At 37.0% G+C, this 26947-nt stretch overlaps 1 protein-coding gene across 1 annotated transcript in view; it reads right to left on the bottom strand.

Moving 5' to 3' along the window:
• Positions 1-26947, bottom strand: part of P3H2 (prolyl 3-hydroxylase 2) — a 148739-nt gene that overhangs the window by 27730 nt on the left and 94062 nt on the right. The window contains exons 2-3 of the mRNA XM_049628415.1: positions 5126-5278; positions 4015-4204 (exon numbers count right to left, since the gene is read on the bottom strand). Coding sequence (XP_049484372.1) covers positions 4015-4204; positions 5126-5278 — 343 coding nt within the window. The remainder of the gene's footprint in view (positions 1-4014; positions 4205-5125; positions 5279-26947) is intronic.

The following is a 26947-nucleotide window of genomic DNA, read 5'->3' as shown; positions in this document are numbered from 1 at the left end:
GGAAGAATGAGTTCTATTTGTTTAGCATCTTATAAATAAATAGCTATATAAAAATCCAATAAATAGTTGTTTTATTTCTTAGGAAAACAACAAACAACCTTCAACTGTTTTGTTCTTAGTTACTTGACCATTGGCTTGTCTCTTACCTTTTAATACCCACTCCTCCTAATTCCAAATGACAAGCAAAAGGGAGAGGTGGAAAACACACCCAACAAGAACGCCAAATCTGAATGGAGGTATTTTTCAATGTAAGATATAAATAGCAACAAAATGAGAGTGACGCAAGGATATTCTTTAGAGTTTCAACAAGCACAGTCATAAACAACTGCATTGAGAAGCCATTTGTATTTTTCTCCAATTTTTAAAGTTCTTCTAACTCTAAAAATTCAAATATTCTGACTTCCTAAATACATTCTGTATTTTAAAAGACAGTTTCAGTCTTAATTTAGAACAGTTTTGAAGCAGACAAGAATTTACATACAGCTATGCTGTATTTTATTAGTTGTATTTCTTTTCTCCTTTTTATATCACATGTTATTATACAATTATTATGTTTTAATGAGTTTGAGATCTAAGTCACTTGTGTGGGAATACTTTTTAAAATTTCCTTCTCATAATAAATTGGATATGCATCGAATTCCCTAAAAGACTTAACCATATTTCTGTAATATACAATATTTGATTGAGTTTTAGGAACCATGCCTTTTTAAATCACTTGTCTTTACTGGAAGTGGGGGTAATGTTGGTGATAGGTGTAGTAAGCATTAAGAGTCTACATTAGGAGATCTCTATTTTTTTCCAGCAACCAACATATTATGATGACCTCGAGCAAATCATTAAATGTTTTTCTGTAAGTATCAGTTAGTTAATTTTCCTAAATCAGATGTAGGACATTTGTGAGAGCTCTTCAGTAGCTATTAATGGAGGCAGGTGTAGAGGAGATTGTGGGGGTGGAGACAGGATACATATCCTCCTTACACTACTATAAGATAATAAACTATAATAAAGGAAAAGGATTTCCAAATAAAAGATTAAGTGTAAACAAATACTCAACAATTGAAATGTGAAACACATATAAAACTGACATTCAAATGAACAGTGCTCACAAAAATGTAGGCAGATGACTCTACCAGAGGCCTAGCAAAACAAAACCTTTGGGGAAAAAAATCCTCAATAATTCAGAGATTTTCACTGATTTTAGGTGAATTGAGTTGGGTTTTGAGTAACTGATAACGAGGCAAAGAGTTTATCCAACAAATTGATTTCCAGTGTACTTTTTTTTTCTCATTTTTTTTAATGTTTACTTATTTTTGAGGGAGAGAGAGAAAGAGAGCGCACAAGTGCGGAGGGCAGAGAGAGAGGGAGACTCAGAATCTGAAGCAGACTCCAGGGCCTGGGCTGTCAGCACAGAGCTAGATACAGGGCTTGAACTCAGGAATCAGGAGATCACGACCTGAGCTGAAGTCAGACGCTTAACCAACTGAGCCACCCAGGCACCCAGATTTTCAGTCTACTTCTTAATCTGAATTTTAAAAGATGTTTCCTAAATGTCCTTCTCAAAGACCTTAACAATTTATGACCTACATGTTCAAAATATAGAGTATGAATAATCCTTTTAATCTGCAGTGTGATGATGGAAAGTTCATTTCCTTCTTTTCTCCCTCCCTTCCTTTTTCCCTCCCTCCCACCCTCCCTTCTTTCCTTCCTTCCTTCCTTCCTTCCTTCCTTCCCTCCTTCCTTCCTTCCTTCCTTCCTTCCTTCCTTCCTTCCTTCCCTCCTTCCCTCCTTCCCCTCTTTTTTCCTTCCACTCATTGGTTTAAAAATATTTACTAAGCACCTACTATCTGCCAGTCAGTATACTTAGGTGCTGAGGACCAAGCAATTAACAATATAGAACATTAGGCGAGTAATAGAGGAAAACAACAAGTTTCAAAGTCTGTGAGTGAAAATGAACCTAGGAGTGGATCAAAGACAGAAAAAGAGAAAGGATGAAAATATACACAAGTGCACAACAATAAGGATGAATGTCCTTATTAAAGGTTTCGGATTTTATTTCAAGTGCAATGGGAGTCTTTGGCAGGGGGGTTCTGTGAACATACTTTCATTTTTTAAGAAGACTGTTCCGTCTGCCTACAGAGTAAAACCTCATCAGGACATGAGGGCCAGAAAGGCCCTCACTGTGAGAGGTTATCACAGTGGCTTTGTTAAAACATACTGTTGATTTGAACCAGAGTGGCAACAAAAGGGGTGGAGAGAATTAGGGAATCTTACATTCTATTAGGAGGTAGTATAGTTTAGTAACTATGCTAGCAATCATGGTTTGGTAACAAATCAGAAGAGAATAGCAATTAAGGGAAATGTTGGATTGGAAGGTAACATTTTGGATTTGGTTTGAACTCCTTAGGTGAGTGGTACTTTCCGTGGAGACCGAAAACCGTTGGCACTTAGGGAGAACAGACTCACTTCCATAATTTGCCTTTCTACAAGTATTGGTGAAGTGGAGCATTGTTTTTTATATATTTATAACTTGGAACACAATATGCACTCAACAGATATTTGTTAAACACTTATTATTGAATAAGTTATCCTTTGCCCATTTTTCAATTAAGACCTAAAACATATGAGCTCTAGAGTGAGATAAGCCTAGGTTTGATTCCTAACTTCACCTTTTTTTGTTGTTAATGTTTATTTATTTTGAGAGAGAGAGAGAAAGGGAGAGAGAGAGACCATGCACAAGCAAGGGAGAGGCAGAGAGAGAGAGAGAGAGAGAGAGAGAGAGAGAGAGAGAGAATCCCAAGCAGGCTCCATATTGTCAGTGCAGAGCCTGACTTGGGGCCTGATCCCCTGAACCATGAGATTATGACCTGAGCAGAAATCAAGGTCAGACGCTTAACCCACTGAACCACCCGCTGAACCCAGCCACCCCAGATTTCTAGCTTCACCCTAATCACATTGCTATGAGGTATAAATTCCTCAGACACCTACAAGAAGTTGTTTAGAGGATTAAAAGATATATAAATATGTAAAATGCTTTCTACATTGTAACTGCTATATAAATGTTGCTTATTATTATGACTATCGATAAATCAGAAATAAATTACCACTAATAATAATAATTTACAGGTTCTACTCAAATATTATGAATATTAACTATTTGCCTCTAAATATTTTGCAACTTTTTCCCCTTGTCATTTGTAATTCAGCTTAATTTATTGTATCTCTTGTATTATAAAACTTATGTAAAGTCTGTCTTTTCATATTTCTTGTCTTTTGTTATGCTGAGAAGTGGTTTTCTTCTCCTTCCATTATAAAAATATTCTTTCGCATTTTGATCAAATAGCTTTATTTTCATACTTACATTAACATAAATAGAATTTATTTTTGTGTTTTTGCATATGCTTCCCACAATAAATGGTTAACTAGCCAATCTCCCCAATTATAATTCATATTACCTATTTTAAAAGCCACTTGGTAATATATTAAATTTTCACATATAATGAAATGCTCTTTTAATTAATTGAAGAAAACTACACAAAAGTATTCACTAATACACTGTTTACAATAATGAAAACCTTCAACGTCCTTAATATTCATCAGTAAATGAACCAGTCAATTATGCTTTCCACATATATTGGAACATTAAACAACCATTAAATACAATAAGGTAGATCTACATGTACTTACATGAGAAGAAGTCCACCTACATTGTTAAGCATAAAATAAAACAAAAAAACAAATATGCTGAAAATCAGTACCCATAGTATTGTCTTATTTTTATAAAAAATGAACTACTAATTATTGATAAATACATAAACATTTACATATGCATCTGAAAAAGTTTGGCACCACAGTCAACAACATTTAAACTAGGTAGATTTAGTTATTGGAGATAGGATGGGCTAAATATATCTTCCATTTTTTGCAACATACACTTCTGTATTATTAGAATAGTTTACAGATTGCATGTAGTATTTCTATAATCAGGAAATAAATAAAGGGAAAAGTAAGCTTTACCTGCAATGGCTTCATAGAGGCCAGCTTTGTACCCTAAGTACTCATACTCTTCGAATCTCTGAGGCCCCTCACACAGGGCTCTGCACTCCATATCTTCACTGAAATATTCTCTTAAAGCTTGTTCAAAGTACTTGATAGCTAGCTCAAAGTCATCAGCCTCATAATGTTTAACTCCTGCACTGTAACTCTCCTGCAAAGAAGCAGAAAAATATTGGGGTGCTTGAATAGCAGGATTTAGACAGATTCAGGATCATTTGGGCAGGGGGCACTGCGCTCTTGTGCTGTGGAAGAATAATGAAGGGTTGTACTGGAAGACAAAAGGTAACTTCCATGGCTTCAAGTAATTGTAAATGAGATGGGAGTTACCAGCAAGCTGAATGCTGTGTCACCAATTTCATATTCTTCCTGAGCACGTGCAAGACAATATTTTCTAACCCCATCTGCATGTAGCTATGGCCATGCACCAAAGGCCAGGGAGATTGATGTGGGTGGCTGTGATGCATCCACTTTCCAGGGCTGGACCAATTTAATAATAATAATAATGATGATGATGATGATGATGATGATGATGGTGATGATAATAGGCTTCTGCAAATCTTATCTTGGAGGTCACATATTGAGAATGGTGACATCTCCGGTTGAAAAAAAAAAGCCTTCAACTTACTCTGATTTTAAGTAAGCTTTCATTTAAATGAATAATTACATAGCTTTAAAATAATCAGAATTTTAAAAGTATAGGTATGATGGAAAACCACCTGGACTGGGAGCTGGGAAACCACAGTATGACCTGAACAATTCACACTGGCTTCAACTCCCATATGTAAAATCAAAGGGTGGTGGGGGCACTGACGTTCAGAGAGGGTGACAGATGTTTATATCACATTCTACTTTTCATCATATCTTACTTATTTTCTAAACGTATTTTCATTTTCTCTCAATTTTTTTCAGCCCTGATAATGACAATATTTCATCTGAGAACTCTGAAAATATAGAACTATCACTGTATTGGAAACCGAGACTCAACCTGAAACCCCCATGCACAGGAATCTGCTTTGAGTCAAATGAAACTCAGGAGCACCTTCTGATTAGGGCAATGGTCCCCAGCGCTCACCAGATGTGGTTTGGCTTCTCGGTCTACCAACTGGAGTACTTCAACACCGGCCATTGTTCTGTAATTCTCGATGTTCTGCTGCATTTCCATGTGCTCAGGGTTGGCCATGAAAAACGTGTGGGCTGCTTGCACTGCCTTTTCCAGCTGGTTAAGCTACAGAGGGGGAAAAAAAAAAGAACCAAATGAAGACAAACATTTCTAACCCAGCTCGGTACTAGCCCAAGGCCTAACAGCTAAAGTGGCAGGGTCAAGTTCTAGTTCATATTCACTATACACAACCCCCCATACTGAAAAGTGGGAGGGTAATAAACAGGGCTCCTAAAATGATATGTGGCAATCTGGGCTTTGGTGAAAATTGATACACATGCTCTATTCTAAGTTCATTCTTTTCCTGCTCTTTGCTGAGCCATCTGCATTTTCAGGGAAATTGAATCTTTATGCTTCTGTTTGTTTCATGATTGATCAAAACAGAAAGCTGCCGGGGTGCCTGGATGGTTCAGTCAGTTGAACATCTGACTTCAGCTCAGGTCATGATCTCACGGTTTTTGAGTTCGAGCCCTGCGTAGGGCTCTGTGGTGACAGCTCAAAGCCTAGAATCTGCCTTGATTCTGTGTCTCCGTCTCTCTCTGTCCCTCCCCATTCATACTCTGTCTCTCTCTGTTTCAAAAATAAGTAAAAACGTTAAAAAAAAAAAAAAAACACGCAGAAAGCTGCCAGTGTGGTGCCACCTCTAATTCATATTTTTGACATTTTTATCTTGTATTTTTCTCTTCTTTTCTTTTTGTTCCTTTTGCCTTTCATCCTGACAATGGGAGTATAAACAAACCTATGGCTTTCCAGAGGATGGGAATGAATATACCTCTCACTCCACCAAATTTGTTAGCCTGCTCTAGAATGTGAAGAATACAAAACTAAGAGCAGTAGAAACCAATGCATAAGAAATGTTGAATACAGCACATAAAACTTTCTACCACACTCCTTTTTGATTGAAATATTTCATTCCAGACATATAACTTTGATTCTCATTAATATAAAAGAAGAATTTTTAATAACCACTCCATAGACACCACAAAATCCTCTCCTAAACCACACAATACATTGCTCTCCATGAAACGCAATGATGCATTTTTTTCCCAAGAAAATAGGATTAAATTTACTCAACCTGAGATATTTTGCCCTATGCTCTAGACACAGAAATGTCTAGAGAGAGACCTGTTTGTTCCATAACAGAAAAGTGAATATTCACATTAGCAGTCTTTTTCATGGCAAAATTCAAATTATGTTTCATCTGTTTTGGAGTATGGTGACATGAAAATGCATTGTTATTAAAAAGTACACAAAAAAATCACAGAACAACATATAAGATTCAATTGAGTCTGCTTTTGACAGTCTTGCTACACAGATATTACTAAAAAAGAAGTACTGAGTTCCCAAGTCCCCAGCTACTGCCGTTCCGCGATAGATAATCTTAGTCCTAACCACAGAAAACATAAACTGCCTTATTTTAAGACCTAAGATCCTTAATTTTGTCTAATAATAGTTAAATCTCTTTTCCTCTTGAATGTGCCTACTCTTAGCTATTGGCCTTCCTTCCATCAAATCTTGTCTTGTCTGCTTTCCCTGTCCCCTTTACCTTTGTCCTCAATTCTGTACTCACAGAATGATTTCGCTTGTCACTAATTTGGGATGTGGTTACTTTCTTAATTTACATTTTCTCAACTTCTCACATACCAACACAGATAAATATGAATTGTATGGACATCTACACAGTGATGAGGATATAGATATAGAGGAAAAACAGTAGGTTCTAAATTGGGTGTGGCTACACTTATTGGTCAAGTAAACCTGGAAAAAGTCATTTTAAACATTTGTGCCTTAGTTCTCCTTTAAGACAAACAAAGTTCTCCTTTAAGACAAAAACCCCATACCACCATCTACTGCATAGGATTTTGGAAGGATTTAATTGTGTAATGTATATAAATGTGCTTCATAAATCGCAAAAATCCTTAAAAAAAAAAAACAAAAAACAAAAAACAAAACAGGGGCGCCTGGGTGGCTCAGTCGGTTAAACATCCGACTTCGGCTCAGGTCATGATCTCGCGGTCCGTGAGTTCGAGCCCCGCATCGGGCTCTGTGCTGACAGACAGCTCAGAGCCTGGAGCCTGTTTCAGATTCTGTGTCTCCCTCTCTCTCTGACCCTCCCCCGTTCATGCTGTCTCTCTCTGTCTCAAAAATAAATAAACGTTTAAAAAAAATTAAAAAAGAAAAAGAAAAACAAACCAATAACAGAGAGGGAGGCAAACCATAACAGACTCTTAAATACAGAGAACAAACTGAGAGTTGCTGGAGGGGAGGCGAGTGGCGGGATGGGCTAGATGGGTGATGTGACTAAGGAGGGTACTGGTTGGAATGAGCACTGGGTGTTATATACAAGTGATAAATCCCTGGGTTCGACTCCTGAAACCAATACAACACTGTATGTTAACTAACTTGAATTTAAATAAATAAATTTAAAGCAAAAATACATATTTTAAAACAAAAATTAAAAAAATAAATAAACAAAAATACAATTTATAGATGATCTGTTTCAAAGATATAAATATGTATTCAATAATGATGGTATAATCTATAGCTCCCATGGACACATAATTTACGAGAATATAGTAAGGTCTTCGTGGTTCGTGGAAACTGTCTTTAGTCAAGAGCCAAACTATAAATTATGAACAAAACAGATTAGCACTGACACACTCTGATTCTATATAGCACAAGCCATTAAAGTTGACAGAACATAAATAAATATTTATGATTTTTACTTTCCTACCTTCATCTTCGGCTCAAGCTATTCCACTCACTGACTTAGAGAGTCTTCGTCCTTGGTCTTTTCTTACTGAAATCTAACAAATCCATAAGGCCAAGCCTAAATCCTGTCTTCTCTAACAGAGCCTTTCTCAACATTCCAACAACAGGCAAGTACAACAATATCATCTTATCCCTATTCCTCTACAAGCACTTATCAGACTCTTCTGTGCTTTGCGCCTACCTGAGTATATTCGTTTTTTTCTGGTAGAGCTCTTTGAGAATAGGGGTCATATGACTTCTTTTTGTTTGTTTGTTTTCCACCTACTTTACATATAGAGGATGTCTATGATATGTCTAAAAAAAAAAAGAGGAAAAAAAGAACTTCTAACAAGCCAATCTTTTACACACACATCAAAAAGTGTATTACATGTGAGTGTGCTTCCTAAGCTCTACTGTATTAAAAGGATGTCAGTTTAATAACATTTCTGAAGTCATCATTCACACTGAGAGCTTCAATACTGATTAACAACACTGAATATGATTCAGTAGCTCTCAAAAACTGATGTTGACAAATTGGTTCTTTTTCTTAAATTTTGCCACATTGTTGTTGTTGTTTTTTCCTATTTGATGCTTTCCCCATTTATAAGCCAGTATTGAGCATAATACCATCTTCACCAATATAAATATTAAGAAGATCTGGGGCACCTGGGTGGCTCAGTCGGTTGAGCATCCGACTTCGGCTCAGGTCATGATCTCGCGGTCCGTGAGTTCGAGCCCCTCATCGGGCTCTGTGCTGACAGCTCAGAGCCTGGAGCCTGCTTCAGATTCTGTGTCTCGCTCTCTCTGCCCCTCCCCTGCTCACGCTCTGTCTCTCTCTGTCTCAAAAATAAGTAAAACACTAAAAAAATTTATTTTTGAGACAGAGCATGAATGGGGATGGGGCAGAGAGAGAGGGAGACATAGAATCTGAAGCAGGCTCCAGGCTCTGAGCTGTCAGCACAGAGACCGACACAGGGCTTGAACTCACGAACTCACAAACTGTGAGATCATGACCTGGGCCAAAGTCGGACGCTCAACTGATTGAGCCACCCAGGCGCCCCTAAAAGAAAACTTTTAAAAAGACTTGATAACTTAAGGTTAAACCATAAAACTTATTCATGAACTGGCCATGACTTTTAAATCATTGTGAACCAGTTCAGGAAACTGGAATTGGCGTCCAAAGTCTATAAAACAAGTCATTATTTTAACTGGAAGCTTGAGATCTTTGTACTCAATTTTAGAAATTAGATATACACATCTGAAATGGTAGGAAAAGTCCAAGTGAACATGTGTGTGCTGCATATAATGCTGTATTTTGGGATGGAGATTATTATAAGGCCTTGTAAGTACTAGGTTTCAACTAAGGCATGAACGTTGAAACAAAGAAAAAGCAAACTGCCCTTAAAGGCTCCACATTGGACCTTCTTTAAGACCAAAATAAAATAAGCCACAGGAGAGGGTAACTCTATACATTAGGGAGAAAAAAAAATCCTGCAGAATAAAGAGCAACTGAGGAAAGGGGAATGATCTGACAACAAGATGGTACTTTTCAGGGAGCCGACCGCCCCACTGAGATATGAGAAATTCTGGCCAGAAATGCATTCAGGACACACTGGGCCATTTCAACTCAGGCTGTGAAGTGAACATTTTCTCCTGCCAGCCCAGAAGCATGACTGTACGTGGCAGTCATTCTGTACGGAAAAAGAAATGAATGCTGATTAAATCAATGCCCTGCTGACATTCAGAAGTTACTCTGTCCACTGGTGAGTGAATGAAACCCTTTTGACTCACTAATGGTTTTCCATAGCTAGTAATAAAGAAGCATTTCAAAAGTACGCATTGACTATTTAGAAACCTTCAGTAGCTATCCATTGACCACAAAAGAGATTCCAGAAACTATGTACTATGACATTCAAAACCTCCAGGATTTGGCCCTAACTAAATTCCTAATATAACTTCCTCATCTCTGCCATATGTAAACTTTTCCCACCAAAGTTCTAGAGGAACTTCTAGATGTTTTATAATTTACCATCTTTCTATTCAAGAAAATACACAAAGGCAAAGCACTCCAGTCAGTGCCAAATTCCTCATTTAATTCATTCACTTATTCAGCAAATATATGTTTTGTATTGAATCAGTGCTAGATGCTGTGATAGTTGATGAGAGTATCTAACAGGGTCAAAACAAAGACTCTGCTTTCTACGTACTTACAGCCTCATCCCAGAGGATGAGGCTAAAGTAAGTAAGTCATTAATGAACTTAATTTCACATTGTGCTGAATGCTATAAAGAAATAAATGAACAAACCATACTATAAGAGCTGCCTGGGGTTGGGATGGAAGCAGGACTCTATTAGATAAATTAGTCAAAGAAGGTCACTCTGCAATGGTATTTTTCAGGTGAGATCTAAATGTTGAGAAGCCAATCATGTGTAGAACAGGAGGAAGAACATTCCAGCAAAAGGAAGTGAACTGAAAGGGCCCTTTCCTGGCAAAAGAAAGTCAAGTGGAAAAGGTATTGACATGTTTTTAAAGCAGAGCAAAGACTAAAGAGAGACACTGGAAGAACTGGAGAAGGAGAGATCATGGGAGAGTTTATTCAAAGTGCAATAGGGAACCATTAAATAATTTTAAACAATATCTGAAACACATTTTAATAATAACAATTCAGACCGATGTGTGGAGAATAGATCTTTGGCAATGAGCAAGAGAACATGCCAGTAATTCAGGTGAGAGATAATGCTTTTACTTTTAAAATAAAAAGAGGACAAGCATGGGTCAGTGCCCTGTCTTTTCCCCTTCCATTCCTTTCTCTCCCTCTCCATTTTGCCTATTCTTTCTATAGTGATGTTTTTCAATTCAGACACATAGAACAAAGCAAACCATTCTAAACTTCCCAAACATAGTTTAGGGGTCATATGTAAGCTCCCTGTCTTCTGAATTAGGAGATATATGAAGCTCAAATAGTTTGAATATGAAATTTAGGACAGCTTGTAAGACATATGCAAGAAAGGCAATTCTAAAGCACATTTTAAAAATGTAAGAATACTGTACTTCTGAGATAGACTATTTAGAATCGCTTTCTATCTTCTGAAGCCTTTTTATGCAACCGGGATAAATCAGCAAGCCCAAAATAAGTAATTTCCATTCTTCTACTCAAACATTCATATTTCAATAAAGAAGGGAACGCTCTCTCTGCTTTCACCACCCTAACTTTGGGAATGCATCCAACATCATGCATTTCATTCTGATGAAGTGCTATATTTTTTGCCTTGGCTCTTTACTTAAATTTCACAATATAGCAACTTTAGAGAATTTTTAACCCACTAGGAGGTTTCTTACCGAACGACAAGCAAGTGACACTGAAGGCATTTCTGTTTCTAGGTCACAGCAGAATTTTTAAATTTTAGTTAGCAGCAGAAACACACTGGCTGGAGGGAAAGGAAGTCACTCGATAATAGCATGCACATCATGCTAAACACTGAAAATTCATTGGCTAAAAGGCATAAACATCTTTTTACAAAACAATAAGATGTTTTGTTTTGTTTTGTTTGTTTCATAATGGTGACACCAGACATTTTTGTAGCATTTGCTAATATCTCCAAATTTACCTCAAATTTTTGCCAACTCAAAGTTAATTTTTCTTTACAAAACCAAGCAAACAATTTTAAAAATTGAACAAACAACATATTAAGAGAATAGTCATAAAGATCCATTAAGTTTTGAAACAAAATTTGAAAGCATTTTTTTAAGTACTGGATTAAACTAAATCCTATGGATTATAGTATTTCAAATGTAAAGGCCAGGCTGTTTAATAAGAATTCAATTTTATTTTAGAAAATTCCTAAACATTTCCATATAATGTGGTCAGAATTTGAGAGATTCAAAAAATAGCTAGATGAAAAACCACTTTGGGGGCCCCTGGGTGGCTCAGTCAGTTGTCAGTTAAGCGTCTGACTTCTGCTCAGGTCATGATCTCAAGTTTTATAGATTGGAGCCCCACACTGGGTTCTGTGCTGACAGCTCAAAGCCTGGAGCCTGCTTCAGATTCTGTGTCTCCCTCTCTCTGCCCTTCCGCTGCTCATGCTCTCTCTCTCTCAAAATAAGTAAACATTAAAAAAAAAGAAAGAAAACCACTTTGCATTCTTATTTCACAGTTTCTGATGGTGTTACTATCCTTTATGTTGTTAATATAACTTGTAAAAATACCAATGTGTTGAATTATTTTTATACTTTAGTTTTTTATACTTCAGGAAGTAATTTCTTGCTTCTCTTGACAAATTTATAAAATTGATTTTACCGAGGCGCCTGGATGGCTCAGTCAGTTAAGCATCCGACTCTTGATTTCAGCTCAAGTCATCATCTCACTGTTCATGAGATCAAGCCCCATGTCAGGCTCTGCACTGAACACAGAGCCCACTTGGGATTCTCTTTCTCCCTCTCTGTCTGCCCCTCCCCTGCTCATGCACACATTACCCCCCACCTTTCTCAAAATAAGTAAACATTTAAAATGAAAATAAAATAAATTTTACCAGATATTGAAGACTGTATAATATAGTGCATTGCCCTTTTTGTTCTGACTACTAAGAAGCTCTGAGCTTAATTTTATTCTCATATACAGTAACTGTATTATAGTGGGTTTCTAGTATATTAGACTGAAACTGGTATACTTCCCTTTTATCTTTTATTTTTTTTTTGTTTTTATTCCATTTCAAAAACCTAATAATATAAATAATTACCTTAGGTAATTCAAAGTCCTTTTGGACACAGGAGAGGTATAAAAGATAAACCCCCATGGTAAGGGAAATTTCTAGTAATTAATTCTTTCCTACATCTTAATGTAGAAAATTTAGAAATTTGTAGCTTTAAAAAATACATATTAATTCACAGGTTAGGTGTTCATGCTAATGTAGAAAATGAACTTATCTTTGCATTTACAGAATGTGAGTTTAAAATGTAGTCATGGTTATAAGTAAATATTTATAGCTTTCAAAATGCTATTTGGTAAGGATTAGATGGGGAATGGCGTTTCTAAAGAGTAACGTTTTCTCTGTGGAGTAAGTTGGAAAGGAAGAATATGCATTTTTAAAGCATTTTCTTTTGCCAAACTGCTTATACTCTTTCCTTCAATTACTTATGGTCCTCGGCCTGATTAATAGACTCCAGCTCTTTCTGAACTCTGGTAAGTTTCAAGCTGATGTTTACAACTTAATGTTAAACACTGACTCTTGAGTAGCTACAGTCAAATGAGGTTGACCTCATGAGCCCAGGGCAACAACAGATCCTATCAGCTAAGTTTGCTAGAAGGTTTCTTATCTAAATAAAAACCATCTTTCAGGGTAAGGAAAACACTAAAGTGAAGAAGCAGAACTTTTAAACGTACCATTTCCGATTAGAAACTATTTAAAACAAAAAGCCCTCGAAGCTTTTGAAAAAGAAGAAAACCTCAAAATATTAGCCAAAAAATATGTGTGTGCTTAATTGGACAAAATCCCTCAAGCCATCTGTGTACTGTATTGTCTAACTCCCTAACAAGAGGATAGCCAAAGCTTGGATGCTCTCTGGGTAAGGAGAGAGTACTGTCTTAGGGATGGAATGTGTCACAGATCCAATGAAACTAGTGTGTGTGGCTTACTGGTATGTGCCTGTTGTTTTTTGTTCTAAACATTAGGACAGGGTAAGATTGAATAACTGGGCAGGATCTTAACCTCTGAAGTATTGTCCAGAAGTCTCCCTTGAGGTGTCAGAGGATGACTAATGGTTACCGAAAAGAAGGTTTTGGGCCAAGACCTCTCTGACATTTGCTTCCTGCTACTGTTTTTGGAATCACAGCTTTATTCCTCTTTAGAAATTTCTTTGGAAGGCAGATGTCACTCATTTCCTGTTCCAGTTTTGCCAACATCTCATGGCTATTTCAGAAGTCATCATTTTAACTGGTAAAGAATCTTATTTGTGTCTTGATCATAAAAAAAAAATAAAATAAAATAAACAGAAATCCAGTGTCCCCCTTTGTGAGCTCAGAACTGGATTCCGTTCCTCTGGGATCCCCATGTTGATGAGCACAATCTTGTTCACGAGGTTGTTAATAAGAATTTACCCTGTGTATTGTTGTATAGTTTGCAAGGCACTTCACAATACTACTAATAAAAATAAAAGTAATAAAAATGATCATTTACTGTCTACCCAATTCCTATTGTGACATTCTTCAAAAAGCTAAAAGAGAGTTCTCCTACCTCACGTCGGGCCCAGGGCAGAAGTACCTGATCATTATTTACAAGCGCACATTATAATACAAACAATGAGCTGTAGCACCACATAGAAGCCAGTGCTGGGATAGACTGAGTTGCCCTTAATGAACTTCCTGGTACCAAAACAAATTTTGTTGTTCTAACAGTTCACTCATGCTTTGCTTCTGCCTGGTTTTCATTATGATAAATGGAGATGAATGTTGTCTTTCCCTAGTGACCCATTAAAAAAGCTCTCGCTGGCCATCACTTCCCTGGAGCCAACAGCCAGCTCCCTAATTGCTTACTACCAGAGTTATGTCTCTGCAATCAGCAGCAGCGGGAGCACATTCCCCCTCCCCAAACTGTACAAAGTTGCAAAACTTTGACTTCATTTGTCAAATACATTGCAAACTGGGAATTAACTATGGATGTGGGCTTTGCGCTTCTAAGATAGGCTTTAAAGATCAGCAATAAAATAGCTTCATGTAGACTTGCCGCTAACCTTTCTGTTTTTGAGACTATGAAAAAAAAAAAAAGAATTTCAAAGCTTTTTGTGTGCCTGCAACATTGTTTTGTGGAGTAACAAAGTGGGTATAAAATGCTTGTCATGGGCAAGAAGGGATGGGAGCCCCTAGGACTGAGAATCAAAACCCAGGTTTACTTCCTATTTCTCTCACAAGCAACCGCCTTTCCTGAGTGGATTGCGGGTGGAGGCGCACAGTCAGGGAAAAGTAGTAATAAATTGGGCCTTGCCTTGTTAAAAACTGTAACAGTGCTAGGATAACATCGGAGATAGCCTGGCAAAACTGATGACTTGGGGAGAGCTTTAGAGTTTAGCGACCGTATAGGAAAATGCTGGCATTGTAATTCCCAACATCTCCCTTCTACTTTGTGTTTATGAAACAAATTTAACATTCCACCCAAACCACTCCACTGTAAGAAATATAAGAAAAGCAAACAAGCAAATCAAAAGCTTTTTCATTTGTACGTTTTTGGTATAACTATGCCACATTCCTCTTTGAAATACAAACTCTCTCTAGCCCCTATAAGGGTGGGGAGATTTACTTCAAAATGTATTTCAAAACCTTTACTTCACCTCATGTTAAGGAATGCACCATGGCTGAAAGCCAAAGGGAGTTTCACTCCAAACACCCCTCTTGGAGGGCTCTTCAAGGGGAGACTAAGGTCCCTTCAGGTATTCAACCCATCAAGCTGACTAATGGGTGTTCCTAACCTGACAGGCCACATGTTCTTATTAAAGAGGTGGTTTTGATGATAGAGTTCTTTCAGTGTTCCATAAGTTCCTCTGGCATCACACCTGCACTTTTTAAAGCATTCAGCCACAGCAGTAACCTTCAGGCTGTATTGTAAATTAAATATCCCGGCCACATACACAAGCTAAATTATAAACACAAGCATTTTCTCTGTACCTCAGCCAACAAACTATACTGGAAAGAAGTTCCAGTCCATCTGAATGTCTGAGGAGGTTAAAGCTTGGAGAAGTTCACTTACTGACTGAACTTATCAGGTAGCACCGTTTCTTCAGTTACTTTCGTGGTACTTGCATTGGTCTGTGGATATGAACTTCCATTAGCAATAGGTAAGCAGGGCTAGAAAGGCCCTTTAAATTATTTAGTACCACTGTCTCAAGTAGAAAAAGGTTGTGAATGGAAAACAAATGGCAAGACTGTGGTTAGAATCTCTTTTATTAAGATGTTCATAAACATGTGTTTGGGATTTTAATCCCTGTTATTTCAAAGTAGAGGTAAATTCATATATATCTGGTCCATGTAACAAGTGTTTGCTGATCACCCCTGCCATAGAAAGAACATGATAGGTGTTCTGTGAGGATATAAAATATTTTCAGTATGGTCCTTGATCTTTTATTAAATACAGTCCAGTAGGTTAAGAAGACATACACAGACTATTAATATCAAGAACTAAGTTTCTACAGGATTAGAGGGCAGAGTAAGTGGTAACTGGCAGCACAGCACTAGAGAAATTGAGAGACATTTGAAATCATAGTTGCCTGGGAGGTTCAGGGAAGGCCTCACTGAGAAAGTGGGAATAAGGCTGGGTGATGAAGAATGAAAACCATGTGGATGTCTCAGATGCATGGCTAAACTGGCTCATGTGTAAGATCTAGATTACAGAGTAATGGGGAAGAAAGGTGAACAGGGCTGTATTATGGGGCTTTCTGAACACTAAAGTGAGGTGTTTCGATTTTTACTGTTGGAAAAAGAGAAACAGATACACCTATGTGTGTATGTATGTGAGTGTAGTCGTGAACATCTCCCCTGCCTCATTCCAAAAAGGATTTGAAAAATAAAAACCATATTTGAGGTAGCAATGGAAAACTTTTTCTTCAGATTTTATTTTATTTTATTTTATTTTATTTTATTTTATTTTATTTTATTTATTTTATTTTATTTTATTTTTTTAGAGTAAGTTTAGGTTCACAGCAAAATTGAAAGGGAAGAATGGAGATTTCCAGTATCTCCCTTACCCCCACATGAAGATAGTCTCTCCCATTATCAACACCCCCGACCAGAGTGGTATATTCGTTACAACCAAGAAAACTACACTGACACATCATAATCACCCAAAGTCCACAGGATTCACTCTTGGTATTGTATACTCTGTGGAATTTGGAGAAATGTATAATGACAGGTATATATCATTACAGTACCATACAGAGAAATTTTGTGCCCTAAAATCCTGTTCTCCATCTATTCATTTTCCCTGCCCCAACCCCTGATTTATCTACTTTCTCCACATAGCCTTGCCTTTTCCAGAATGTCATATAGTTGCAATCATATAGTAGCATGCTTTTTCAGATTGACTTCTTTCACTTAGTAATACACGTTTAAGGTTTCTCCATGTCTTTTCATGGTTTGACAGTTTATTTATTTTTACATTAAATAATATTCCATCATCTGGATGCACCACAGCTGATTTATCCATTCACCTACTGGAAAATATCTTGGTTGCTTCAAGATTTCATAATTGTGAATAAAGCTCCTAGAAACATCCACATGTAGCTTTTTTTGTGTGTACCCAAGTTTTCAACTCCTTTGGGCAAATACTAAGGAGCAACACTGCTAGATGAGTATACCAAGAACAGTGTAATTTTGCAAGAAACTGCCAAACTTCTTCTGGAGTGCTCTCCCCATTTTGTATTCTCACCAGAAATGAATGAAAACTCTTGTTGCTCCATATCCTCACCAGCACTGATGTCAGTATTCTGGAACTGGGTCATTAACAAGGTGAATGGTGGTATAGCACGGTTGCTTTTTTTATTTCCATTCCCCTGATGACATATGATGTGGAGGATTTTTCCATGTACTCATTTATCATCTGTACATTTTCTTTGGTGATATGTCTGCTAAGGTATTTGGCTCATTTTTAAATTGGGCTGTTTTCTTATTTTTGAATTTTAATAGTTCTTTATATTTTGGATAACAACTGTTTATCTCAAATATGCGTTTTGTGAATATTTTTTCCTAGTCTGTTGCTTGTCTTCTAATTTTCTTGACATTGTCTTTTGCAGAAAAGAAGTTGTTTTTTTTTTTTTTGTTTGTTTTGAATGAAGCTCAGCCCTCAATTATTTCTTTCATGGATGGTGCCTTTAATGTTGTATCCAAAACTTACTGTCATACCCAAGTTCATGCAAGCTATCTTCCATAAGTTTTACCGTTTTGCATTTTACATTTAGGTCTATGATCAATTTTGAGTTAATATTTGTGAAGGACATACATTCTGTATGTAGGGTCATTTTCCTTTTTTTTTTTTTTTTTTTTTTTTAGCATGTGAATGTCCAGTTGTTCCTGCACCACTTGTAGGAGACATTGTTCTATTGTACTGCCTTTGGTTCTCTGTCAAAAACCAGTGGACTATTTATATATGGGTCTATTTCTAGGCTCTTTATTCTGTTCTATTGAGCTATTTGTCTATTCTTTTGCCATACCACACTATTTTGAATATTGCAACTTTATAATAGATCTTATCAGTCTTTCACTTTTGGTCTTCTCCATAAATATCATGTTGGCTCTTCTGAGTCTTTTCCCCCTCCATATAAACTTTAGAATAAGTTTGTGGGTAATTGTAAAATAAACTAGGATTTTGATTGGGGTTATATTGAATTTATAGAACTGACATCTTCTCCACTGACTCAATAGTGAATCTTCCTTTTCTATGGACCATGGAATCTCTGTTTAGTTCTTTGATTTCATTCATCAGAGTTTTGTAGTTCTCACACATTTCTTGTACATATTTTGTTATAATTACACCAAAGTATTTCATTTTGTGGAGTGCTAATGTAAATGTTTTTGTGGGGTTTTTTAAAGTTCAAATACCACTTTATTCATTGGGGTATACAGGAAAGTGATTGACTTCTGTACATTAACTTTGTATCCTGTAACCTTACTATAATCATTTATTAGTTCCAGGAGATTTTTTGTCAATGTTTTCATATTTTCCACTAAGATGATCATATCATCTGTGAATAGTTTTATCTCTTTCTTCCCAATCATATATCTTTTATTTCCTTTCCTTGCCTTATTGCATTAGCAAGTACTTCCAATTAGAAGCTGAAAATAAGTGGTGAGAGGGGACATCCTTGTGATCCACCTGTTTACTAGTTCTTAGAGGGAAAGCTTCAAGTTTCTAATGGTAAAAATGATGTTAGTTGTAAGGTTTTGTTAGATTGACTTGATTAAGTTGCAGAAGTTCCTCTCTCTTCCTAATTTACTGAGAATTTTTATCATCAATGGGTGTTGGATTTTGTCAAATGTTTTTCCATATCTATTATATATGATCATGTGATTTTTTTCTGTTTTATCTTAATGTAACAGATTATATTAATTGATTTTTGATTGTTGAGCCAGTGTTGCATACCTGAAATAAATTCCACCTGGTTAAATGATTAAGGTATCTTTATGTCCTGGAATGTGGTCTATTCTGGTGAATCATCCAAAGAGCTTGAGAAGAATTCTCCTGTTTTTGGATGAAGTAACATATGGATGCCCATTATATTTAGTGCACTGATAGTGGTATTGGGTTCTACTATGCCCTCACTGATTTTTCTACCTGACGCATCCGTCTGTTTCTCTTAGAGGGGTGTTGAAGTCTCAAATATAATAGTAGATTCATTTATTTCTCTTTGCAGTTCTATCAACTTTTGGCTCATGAGTTAGATGCTCTGTTGTTAGGTACATACATGTTAAGGATTTTTGTGTCTTCTTAGAGAATTAACCCCTTTAGCATTAGGTAATCCCCCTTTATTATCCATAACGTCTTACTTTGAGGTCTGCTCCTCTTTTTAAAAAATTTTTAATGTTAATTTATTGTTGAGAGAGAGAGAGAGAGAGAGAGCGAGAGTGAGCATGAGTTGGGCAGGGACAGACAGAGATGGAGACACAGAATCCAAAGTAGGCTCCAGGCTCTGAGCTGTCAGCCCAGAGCCCGATGCAGGGCTAGAACCCACAAACTTTGAGATCATGACCTGAGCCCAAGTCAGATGCTTAACCGACTGAACCACCTAGGTGTCCCAAGGTCTGCTCTTCTTGAAATTAATATGGCTACTCTTACTTTCTTTTAATTAATGCTAGCATTAATCCAGACATTTACTTTTAATTTATATGTGTCTCTAAATTTAAAGTGGATTTCTTGTAGACAACATGTATTTGGGTCCTGCTTTTTTATTTACTCTGTCAGTCTCTGTCTTTTAACTGGTGCATTTGGACCATTAAAGTTGAAAGTGACTATTGATACAGGTTGATGAATATCCACAATATTTCTTGCCCTTTTGCTTTGCTCCTATTGTTCTCACAATACTGAGGGGGCTTCTATGACTGGGTCCCCCTGGACATTTTAACTCTCAGAATTGTCCACACTGAGCTTACAGCAATTGGACAATTAGAGTTCAAGTTTCCCTACCCCAGCACTTGTTCCCACAGTGATTTCTACTTGTGAGCCATTGCTCTGTAAGCCATAACAACTATTCACCTATCTCTTCAATCCTGAGGGCAGTGATTTGCCTTGTGTCCCCACCTCTTTTTTGGATCCTAGAATAGTTGTTGATTTCTCAGTCCGTTCAGCTTTTTACTTGTTGCTAGGATGTGATAGCAACATCCAAGCTCCTTGCTTACAGAACAAGAAGCTGTAAGTCTGAAATACTTTAAATTTCTCAGAAGGAAGAAGGGTATGAGAATAGGAGTATATTATCAACTTGATATCTTCTCTCTTTGAAAAGATTGGTCTGGTTGTTGCAGGATAAACTGGGAGTAAGGGAAGACTGGAAAAGAGGAAAAATTTTGGGGCAACATTATAATACTCTCTCACATAAAGAAGAAGCAAGTTTATTATCCTAGTCAGCATGGGCTACCATAGTGAAATACCATAGAATGGGTACCAGAGACTACCATATTTGTTTTCTCACAGTTCTGGAGGCTATAAAACTGAGATCAGTGTGCCAGCATGGTCAGGTTTTATCAAGAGTGCTCTTATGGTCTGCAGGTGGCTGCCTTTTCATTATGTCTTAACATGGCAGAGAGAGCGTGAAAACTTTCTTGTGTCTCTTCTATAAAGGCACTAATCCTACCATGACAGCCCCACTCTCATGGCCTCATCTAAACCTAATCATTTCCCAAAGGCCCTATCTCCAAATACCATCACACTGAGAGTTAAGGGTTCAACATACTAACTTGGGGGGACACAATTCAGTCTATGTATTAATCAAGAAAATATAAAAGTTAAGGATATCTTTAAAATTTCAAAGTCAGTCAATTAAGAACATGATAGAATAATGGAATATTGATAGAATATTCCATGATAGAATAATGGACATCACTATTTTTTAAAGGTGGTTCCAAAATTTGATTATGGGATAGAGAAAATAATCATTTCATTTTGAACTAGGTTACATGTGATATAATGCAAAAGAGTACATCTTAGCACTGAAGAAACTTGACTGGAGAACTGATGACTAGAGAGCAGTTGGAGTGAGCACTGGGCAAAGTCTATACTTGAGGCACACTGGAGGTCTTTGGCCCACATAAAGTGAGACTTCCAGACTTCCAAGAATGAGAGCATAAACAATTATTATAAGTGGCTCATAACAACCTAGAAAGACAGGGGAAAATGTCTGTGGGTTTGTAATTAATCTTTATCTTGTTAAGAAGTATATTATCCTCAATGGCCAAAAGACTTATTTAAAAAAAAAAAGCTTTTATAATTAACTAAGTGTAAGATAAACTATATTAAAAGCTAAACGTATTTATTTAGGGTAAGGCTTTTTAGACTTTCAACTACTATGATAGATAATTTCCATGAGTCAGATATTGTATCCCACATTTTTCTACCTTTTTTGACCAAAGAACCATCCTTCTGCTTCAGAGTGTCTCAGACTAATCAGCTCTCTGAGACTCTACTTTGTTGTATACATACACATGCATATTCCCACACACACACTTTGAGCAAACTTTGTTAACTTTGATGAAAGAATGGCTTTAGTTGTAAAGTCATCATGTAAGTGATCCCACAATCTCAAAGTGCTAAGACTGAAATTGTCTTTAGACATAATTTGGTATAAGACTCCCCATTTTGTTATACTTATGTAAATAAGATAACTAAAATACAGAGTGAGATATTTTTCTTTTTTAAAAAAAAATGTTTATTTATTTATTTTAAGGGCAAGAAGGAGCAGAGAGAGAGAGGGAGAGAGAGAGAGAGAGAGATTGAGCAAGAGCAAGAACCCCAAGCAGGCTCTGCGTTGTCAGCACAGAACCCCACATGGGGCTCAGTCCCACCAACCATGAGATCATGACCTGAGCCAAAATTAAGAGTCAGATGCTTAACCAACTGAGCCACCCAGGTGTCCCAAGTAAGAAATTTTTGTTAGGGCCACATGGATCCTAATAGAAGTGTTGGGCCCCACAACCTGGTCTTCTAAGTTACTGATTTTTCTAGTAAATTTCATTGTGTCTGAGACTAAGTGGCCAATCCTCCTCATTCAGCAGGAAAATAAAGACTGTACCATTTTTGACAAGTGCATATAAAAAACTCACACCCAAAATACATCTCTCCAAAAATCATAAAGGAATACCTTTCTCTATGCCACCCAGAATAAACTAAATTAATGCTGCAAAGTAGGTACTAATAAGTACAGAAGAGAACTATGAGACTGTGTTCAAATGAAGAGACTGGTTTGAATTGAATCACAGCCTAGAAAAATCATATCAAATAGACTGTAAAATTACATTCAGTGGTTTAAAAAACTCAGGCTTTCTGATTTTGACTTTACACATACTGTGGATTTACATTGGCTTCCTTCCCCTGGAAATGTTATATTGTAGTTTAGCAGCTGGATGTTTGGTCTGTACTAGAAATAGAGGGCCACTATTATCTTCTATAAATGTAGTCCAATGTTCCCATTTTGTCTGCAGAGGGTACTATAAGCTTTGTATTTCTAGGAACTGTGAGTCTCAGGATACTCTACTTTGTCTTTCAGTTCAACCTGACCAACATTCAATGAGGGTCCTGTGCTCGGTATTGGGTAGGTGGGAATGGTGGACAGAAAACTGTGATAATTCTTGCTTTTTAGCAGCTAATCTGGGAGAAGGGGTGAGAAATCAGAGGAAGAAAATATCTATAATTTGGGGTTGAGTAAGGGACCATAAAAAAAGTAAAAACAAACACTGTAAAGGTTCAAACTAGGAAAAACCACCTCTAAATAGATGGTTTTGGATCTAGGAAGTCTTTATGGAAATCTTACAAATATGGCTTTTGTAATAGACCCTGAAGGATGGATGGCATTTCAATAGGCATAGATGCCAGGAATGGCATACCAAAAAAAAAAAAAAAAAAAAAAAAGAAAGAAAGAAAGTGTTATTTGTGTGTGAGGATTAATTTGTTGGGAGTGCAAGTGTTCAAAGTGGGATTTGGAGTAGTCAAGAATACTTAAAAAGTAGGCTGGGGCCAAAGTGATGTGGGTTTGGAGCTAAGAACATATTGTGTCCCATTTGGGGGAGATTTGAAAACCTCAGAGCATTGGAATAGTCTGAATCTTTTGAAACGATCTTCCAGAAACATCACTATGTCACTGTAGAGGAGTAAGTCTACCTTACTAAGTTATATTAGTAACACAGGATGGTCTGCAGCCAGACAGATAGAGTTAATCAATCCTTCTGAGCTACAGGTGCCAGTAAACCTGACTCCCTGCAATCCGATTTCCAGCTGGTCCTGAATCATGAACATTATGGAACCAGACCACGTACTCACATGTCCAGAGTAGTTGTCAAGCATGCCAATAAAGTGCGAAACTGCCACATTTCCCGTTTCCGGAAGACCCACTTTCTGTTAATCTAAAGCCTTTTATGTTTTACAGACTCCATAGTAAGTCCAGTTTTCAACCAGAAAGAAATCTCAGCCAAGTCATGACAAGGAACATATCTTCCATCCGTGAGTTGTCACCTCTGCATTCCGATTTCCACCTCTGCTGTTTCAACCCCGAAGAACATATGGACCTATTAGAAAATAATCTAAGCAGCTTTCATTCTTTTCATTTAAAAACATTCCCATGATAGAATTCTCATTTGCCTCTACCTGTAGACAGCAAGGCAGAGAGAGTCTTACTTTCATTCCTCTTTGCCACCTCCCTCATGTCAGCAGAAGTCTCTATGGGAATGGCTATATGAACTGACAATTATTAACTTTGTGCTTTCCTCTTCAGGAGGAAAAGAGATCAATAAGAGATCAATCCTGCTGAGATCAATAAGAGTAAAAGGGAAACCAATGGGAGCCTAACCCTTCCTACTGCCAGCTCTCATGGAAAAGAAGCTAAGAGCAAATGCCTGGATGTGACGTGCATATTCTCAGAGGGAAGAAAGTATGTATGGATGTGTGTACCTAAAATAAACAACAGCCATCTACCGGTTATTTTACAAAGAAAGTTAACATAATTTATCTCAAGTCATTGTCATATATAGATTGGGCAGATATTAATATCCCATGAGAAAAAGGAAGCTCAGGGAAGCTAAATAATAATAGTTGAGCGTACAGTATGCCAGAGACCTGAAATAAACATATATTACTACATGCTATAGACTGAATTGTACTCTCTAAAATTCATATGCCAAAACCCTAACCCCAAGTACCTCAGAATGTGACTGTATTTAGAGATCAGAACTCTAAAGAGGTAATTAAGTTAAACTGAGGCCTTTAGTGTGGACCCTAATCCAGTTTGACTGATGTCTTTATAAGAAAAGGAGACTAGGACATAGAGACACCAGTGTAACTGGCACACAGAGGAAAAGACCATGTGAGGACACAACCAGGTGGCAACCATCTGCAAGTCAAGGAGAGAGGCCTCAGAAAAAAACAATCCTGCAGACAACGCTGATCTTGAACTTCTAGCCTCCAGAACCATGAAAAAATAAATGTCTGTTGTTCAAGCCACCCAGTCTGTGGTACTTTTTATAGCAGCCTTAGCAAACAAACACAGCACATTTTAAACATAAAAATAACAGTGAGGAAGAAGTCAATAACTTCATTTACAATTGAGAAAACTAAAAACCATAAGGAATTGAATCTGACTCTAAACCCAGTGATGGCTTATACCAGAACTCAGGCCCATAATCTCTCAGCTATATTCTTCCAAGTGATAAACTGATCAAGAAAACACTAGCAACCTAACTAGGGCACTCTAACTTTTAATTCAGGTTCTCTCCACAAAAGTATCATGAAATTACCTCGGTAGACCCATTGGACATTAAAACAGGATGGGAAACAGCAGAGTTCCAAATGAGAATTAAAATACATGGTTTCTTTTATTATTTCTCAGGATAAAACTAAAAATTTCAGGGCAAATTAATCTTCTCTCCTCGGCATTCTGGAGCAGTACATCTGTTTTTATTTATGGTACTTAAACCTCCATTTTGGCTTATTCCAAAAAGGAGTTTGATCAAGACTCTCTCCCTCTAAGCATCTCCTTTCATTTTATTGTTAGGTAAAAAGTTTCCTAACATAGAAAACTCCCAAAGGGAAGATACTTTCCTGGTATTATTTTAATGAGCTGGTAAAGTTCCTGAAAAATGCTAAAAACCCATAATACCAGAGAAGTCTGCCTGGGAAATGTCATCTTAATTCTGTGAAGCAGAATTTCTAAGATTCCATATAAACTGATCTGATCAAATTAATAGTGACGTTTGTAACAACAGGGATGGACTAAATTACAGCACAGTCATATGGTAGAATATTATACGCCCACTGAGGATAATAAGACACGCAAAGATGTTCATAATATACCCTTGAAAGAAAAAAGCAGACTGCATAGTAGTGTGTACGGTATGAATCCATTTATGTAACAGAAATTCACTAGAAAAAGTTTATGGACCAAATGTTCATATTAGCTGTGTTCAAGCAGAGTCAGGGAACTTCATTTAGGGCTTAACAATTGTTATTTTTTATTTTGTTTTCTAATTTTCCAAAACAGATATATGGTATATGGGTGTTTTGAAGGAAAAGAAACGAAGTAGAATGAGAAGTAAGCAAAAGTCTAGGTTGATCATGATTTTCTGAATAAAGAAATATTTCCTTCAAGAAAGGGTTTAATCTTGGAAGAAGGTTTGTTATTGTCACCACTGAATTTGATTTATATAATTTAAATAACTGAAATTCTGAAAAAGCTCTGTGTGTGTGCATGTACATGTGCGTGTGAGCGCATGCGTGCACATGTGCATAAAGGGCATAATGTCTAAATACACAAAGAACCATTAGCTGTGGGAAACATTCTTGTAAACTCCTAATCCCTTTAGTCTATTTACTACATTGAAGCCAGAATGATCCTTTCTAAAATACAAATCTGATCTTATCTTTCTCTGATTTAAATTTTCAAAGGCTCCTCCACTGGTATGAGGAGAAAGTTCAAATTCCTTAAGTGACTCATAAACTCCTGCCTGACTGGTCCTGGTTTACCTGCCCAGACTCACCTCACACTATTCTCTGTTACTTTCTAAACATGGGCCTGTTAACTTTTGTGTCAGTTCCATTCATCTCTCCTCTTTCTGGTTACAGTGCTCCTTTTCTTGGGAAATTCTTCTTCCAAATCTTTTCTGATTAGTTCTTATTTATCTTTAGTGGTTTACTTAGACATTGTTTCCTCTGCTATGTCTTCCATGAATAACCAAATCTCACATGCCAGATAGATCCGTGAACTTGTCATAGTACTTCCCTCGTATTATCATAATTACCCATTGACATATTTGAGCACTCCATTGGTTCTCTGGAGACCGAATTCTGAAGACCTTTTTTTTTTTTTAACTAGCATACAGAAGATTAAGAGATATTGCAAGTGAAAGAAAGAAAGAAAGAGAGAAAGAAAGAAGAAGAGGAGGGAGGGACAGAGAGAAAAGAGAAAGAGGGAGGGAGGAAGAAAGAATAAACTCACTTGTAGAAAAACAAAACAGAACCATCTTCTCTTTTTTTTTTATTTTTAATTTTTTTTAACGTTTATTTATTTTTGAGACAGAGAGAGACAGAGCATGAACGGGGGAGGGTCAGAGAGAGGGAGACACAGAATCTGAAACAGGCTCTGGGCTCTGAGCTGTCAGCACAGAGCCTGACACGGGGCTTGAACTCACGGATCACGAGATATGACCTGAGCCGAAGTCGGCCGCTTAACCGACTGAGCCACCCAGGCGCCCCATACCATCTTCTCTTTTTTAATTTGAAGGGATGTTCAACTCACAAAAAGTTATGTTT

Source organism: Panthera uncia, chromosome C2 (assembly GCF_023721935.1).
Source record: "Panthera uncia isolate 11264 chromosome C2, Puncia_PCG_1.0, whole genome shotgun sequence".
Classification (NCBI taxonomy): Eukaryota; Metazoa; Chordata; class Mammalia; order Carnivora; family Felidae; genus Panthera; species Panthera uncia.
This window is presented reverse-complemented; position numbering and strand designations above follow the sequence as displayed.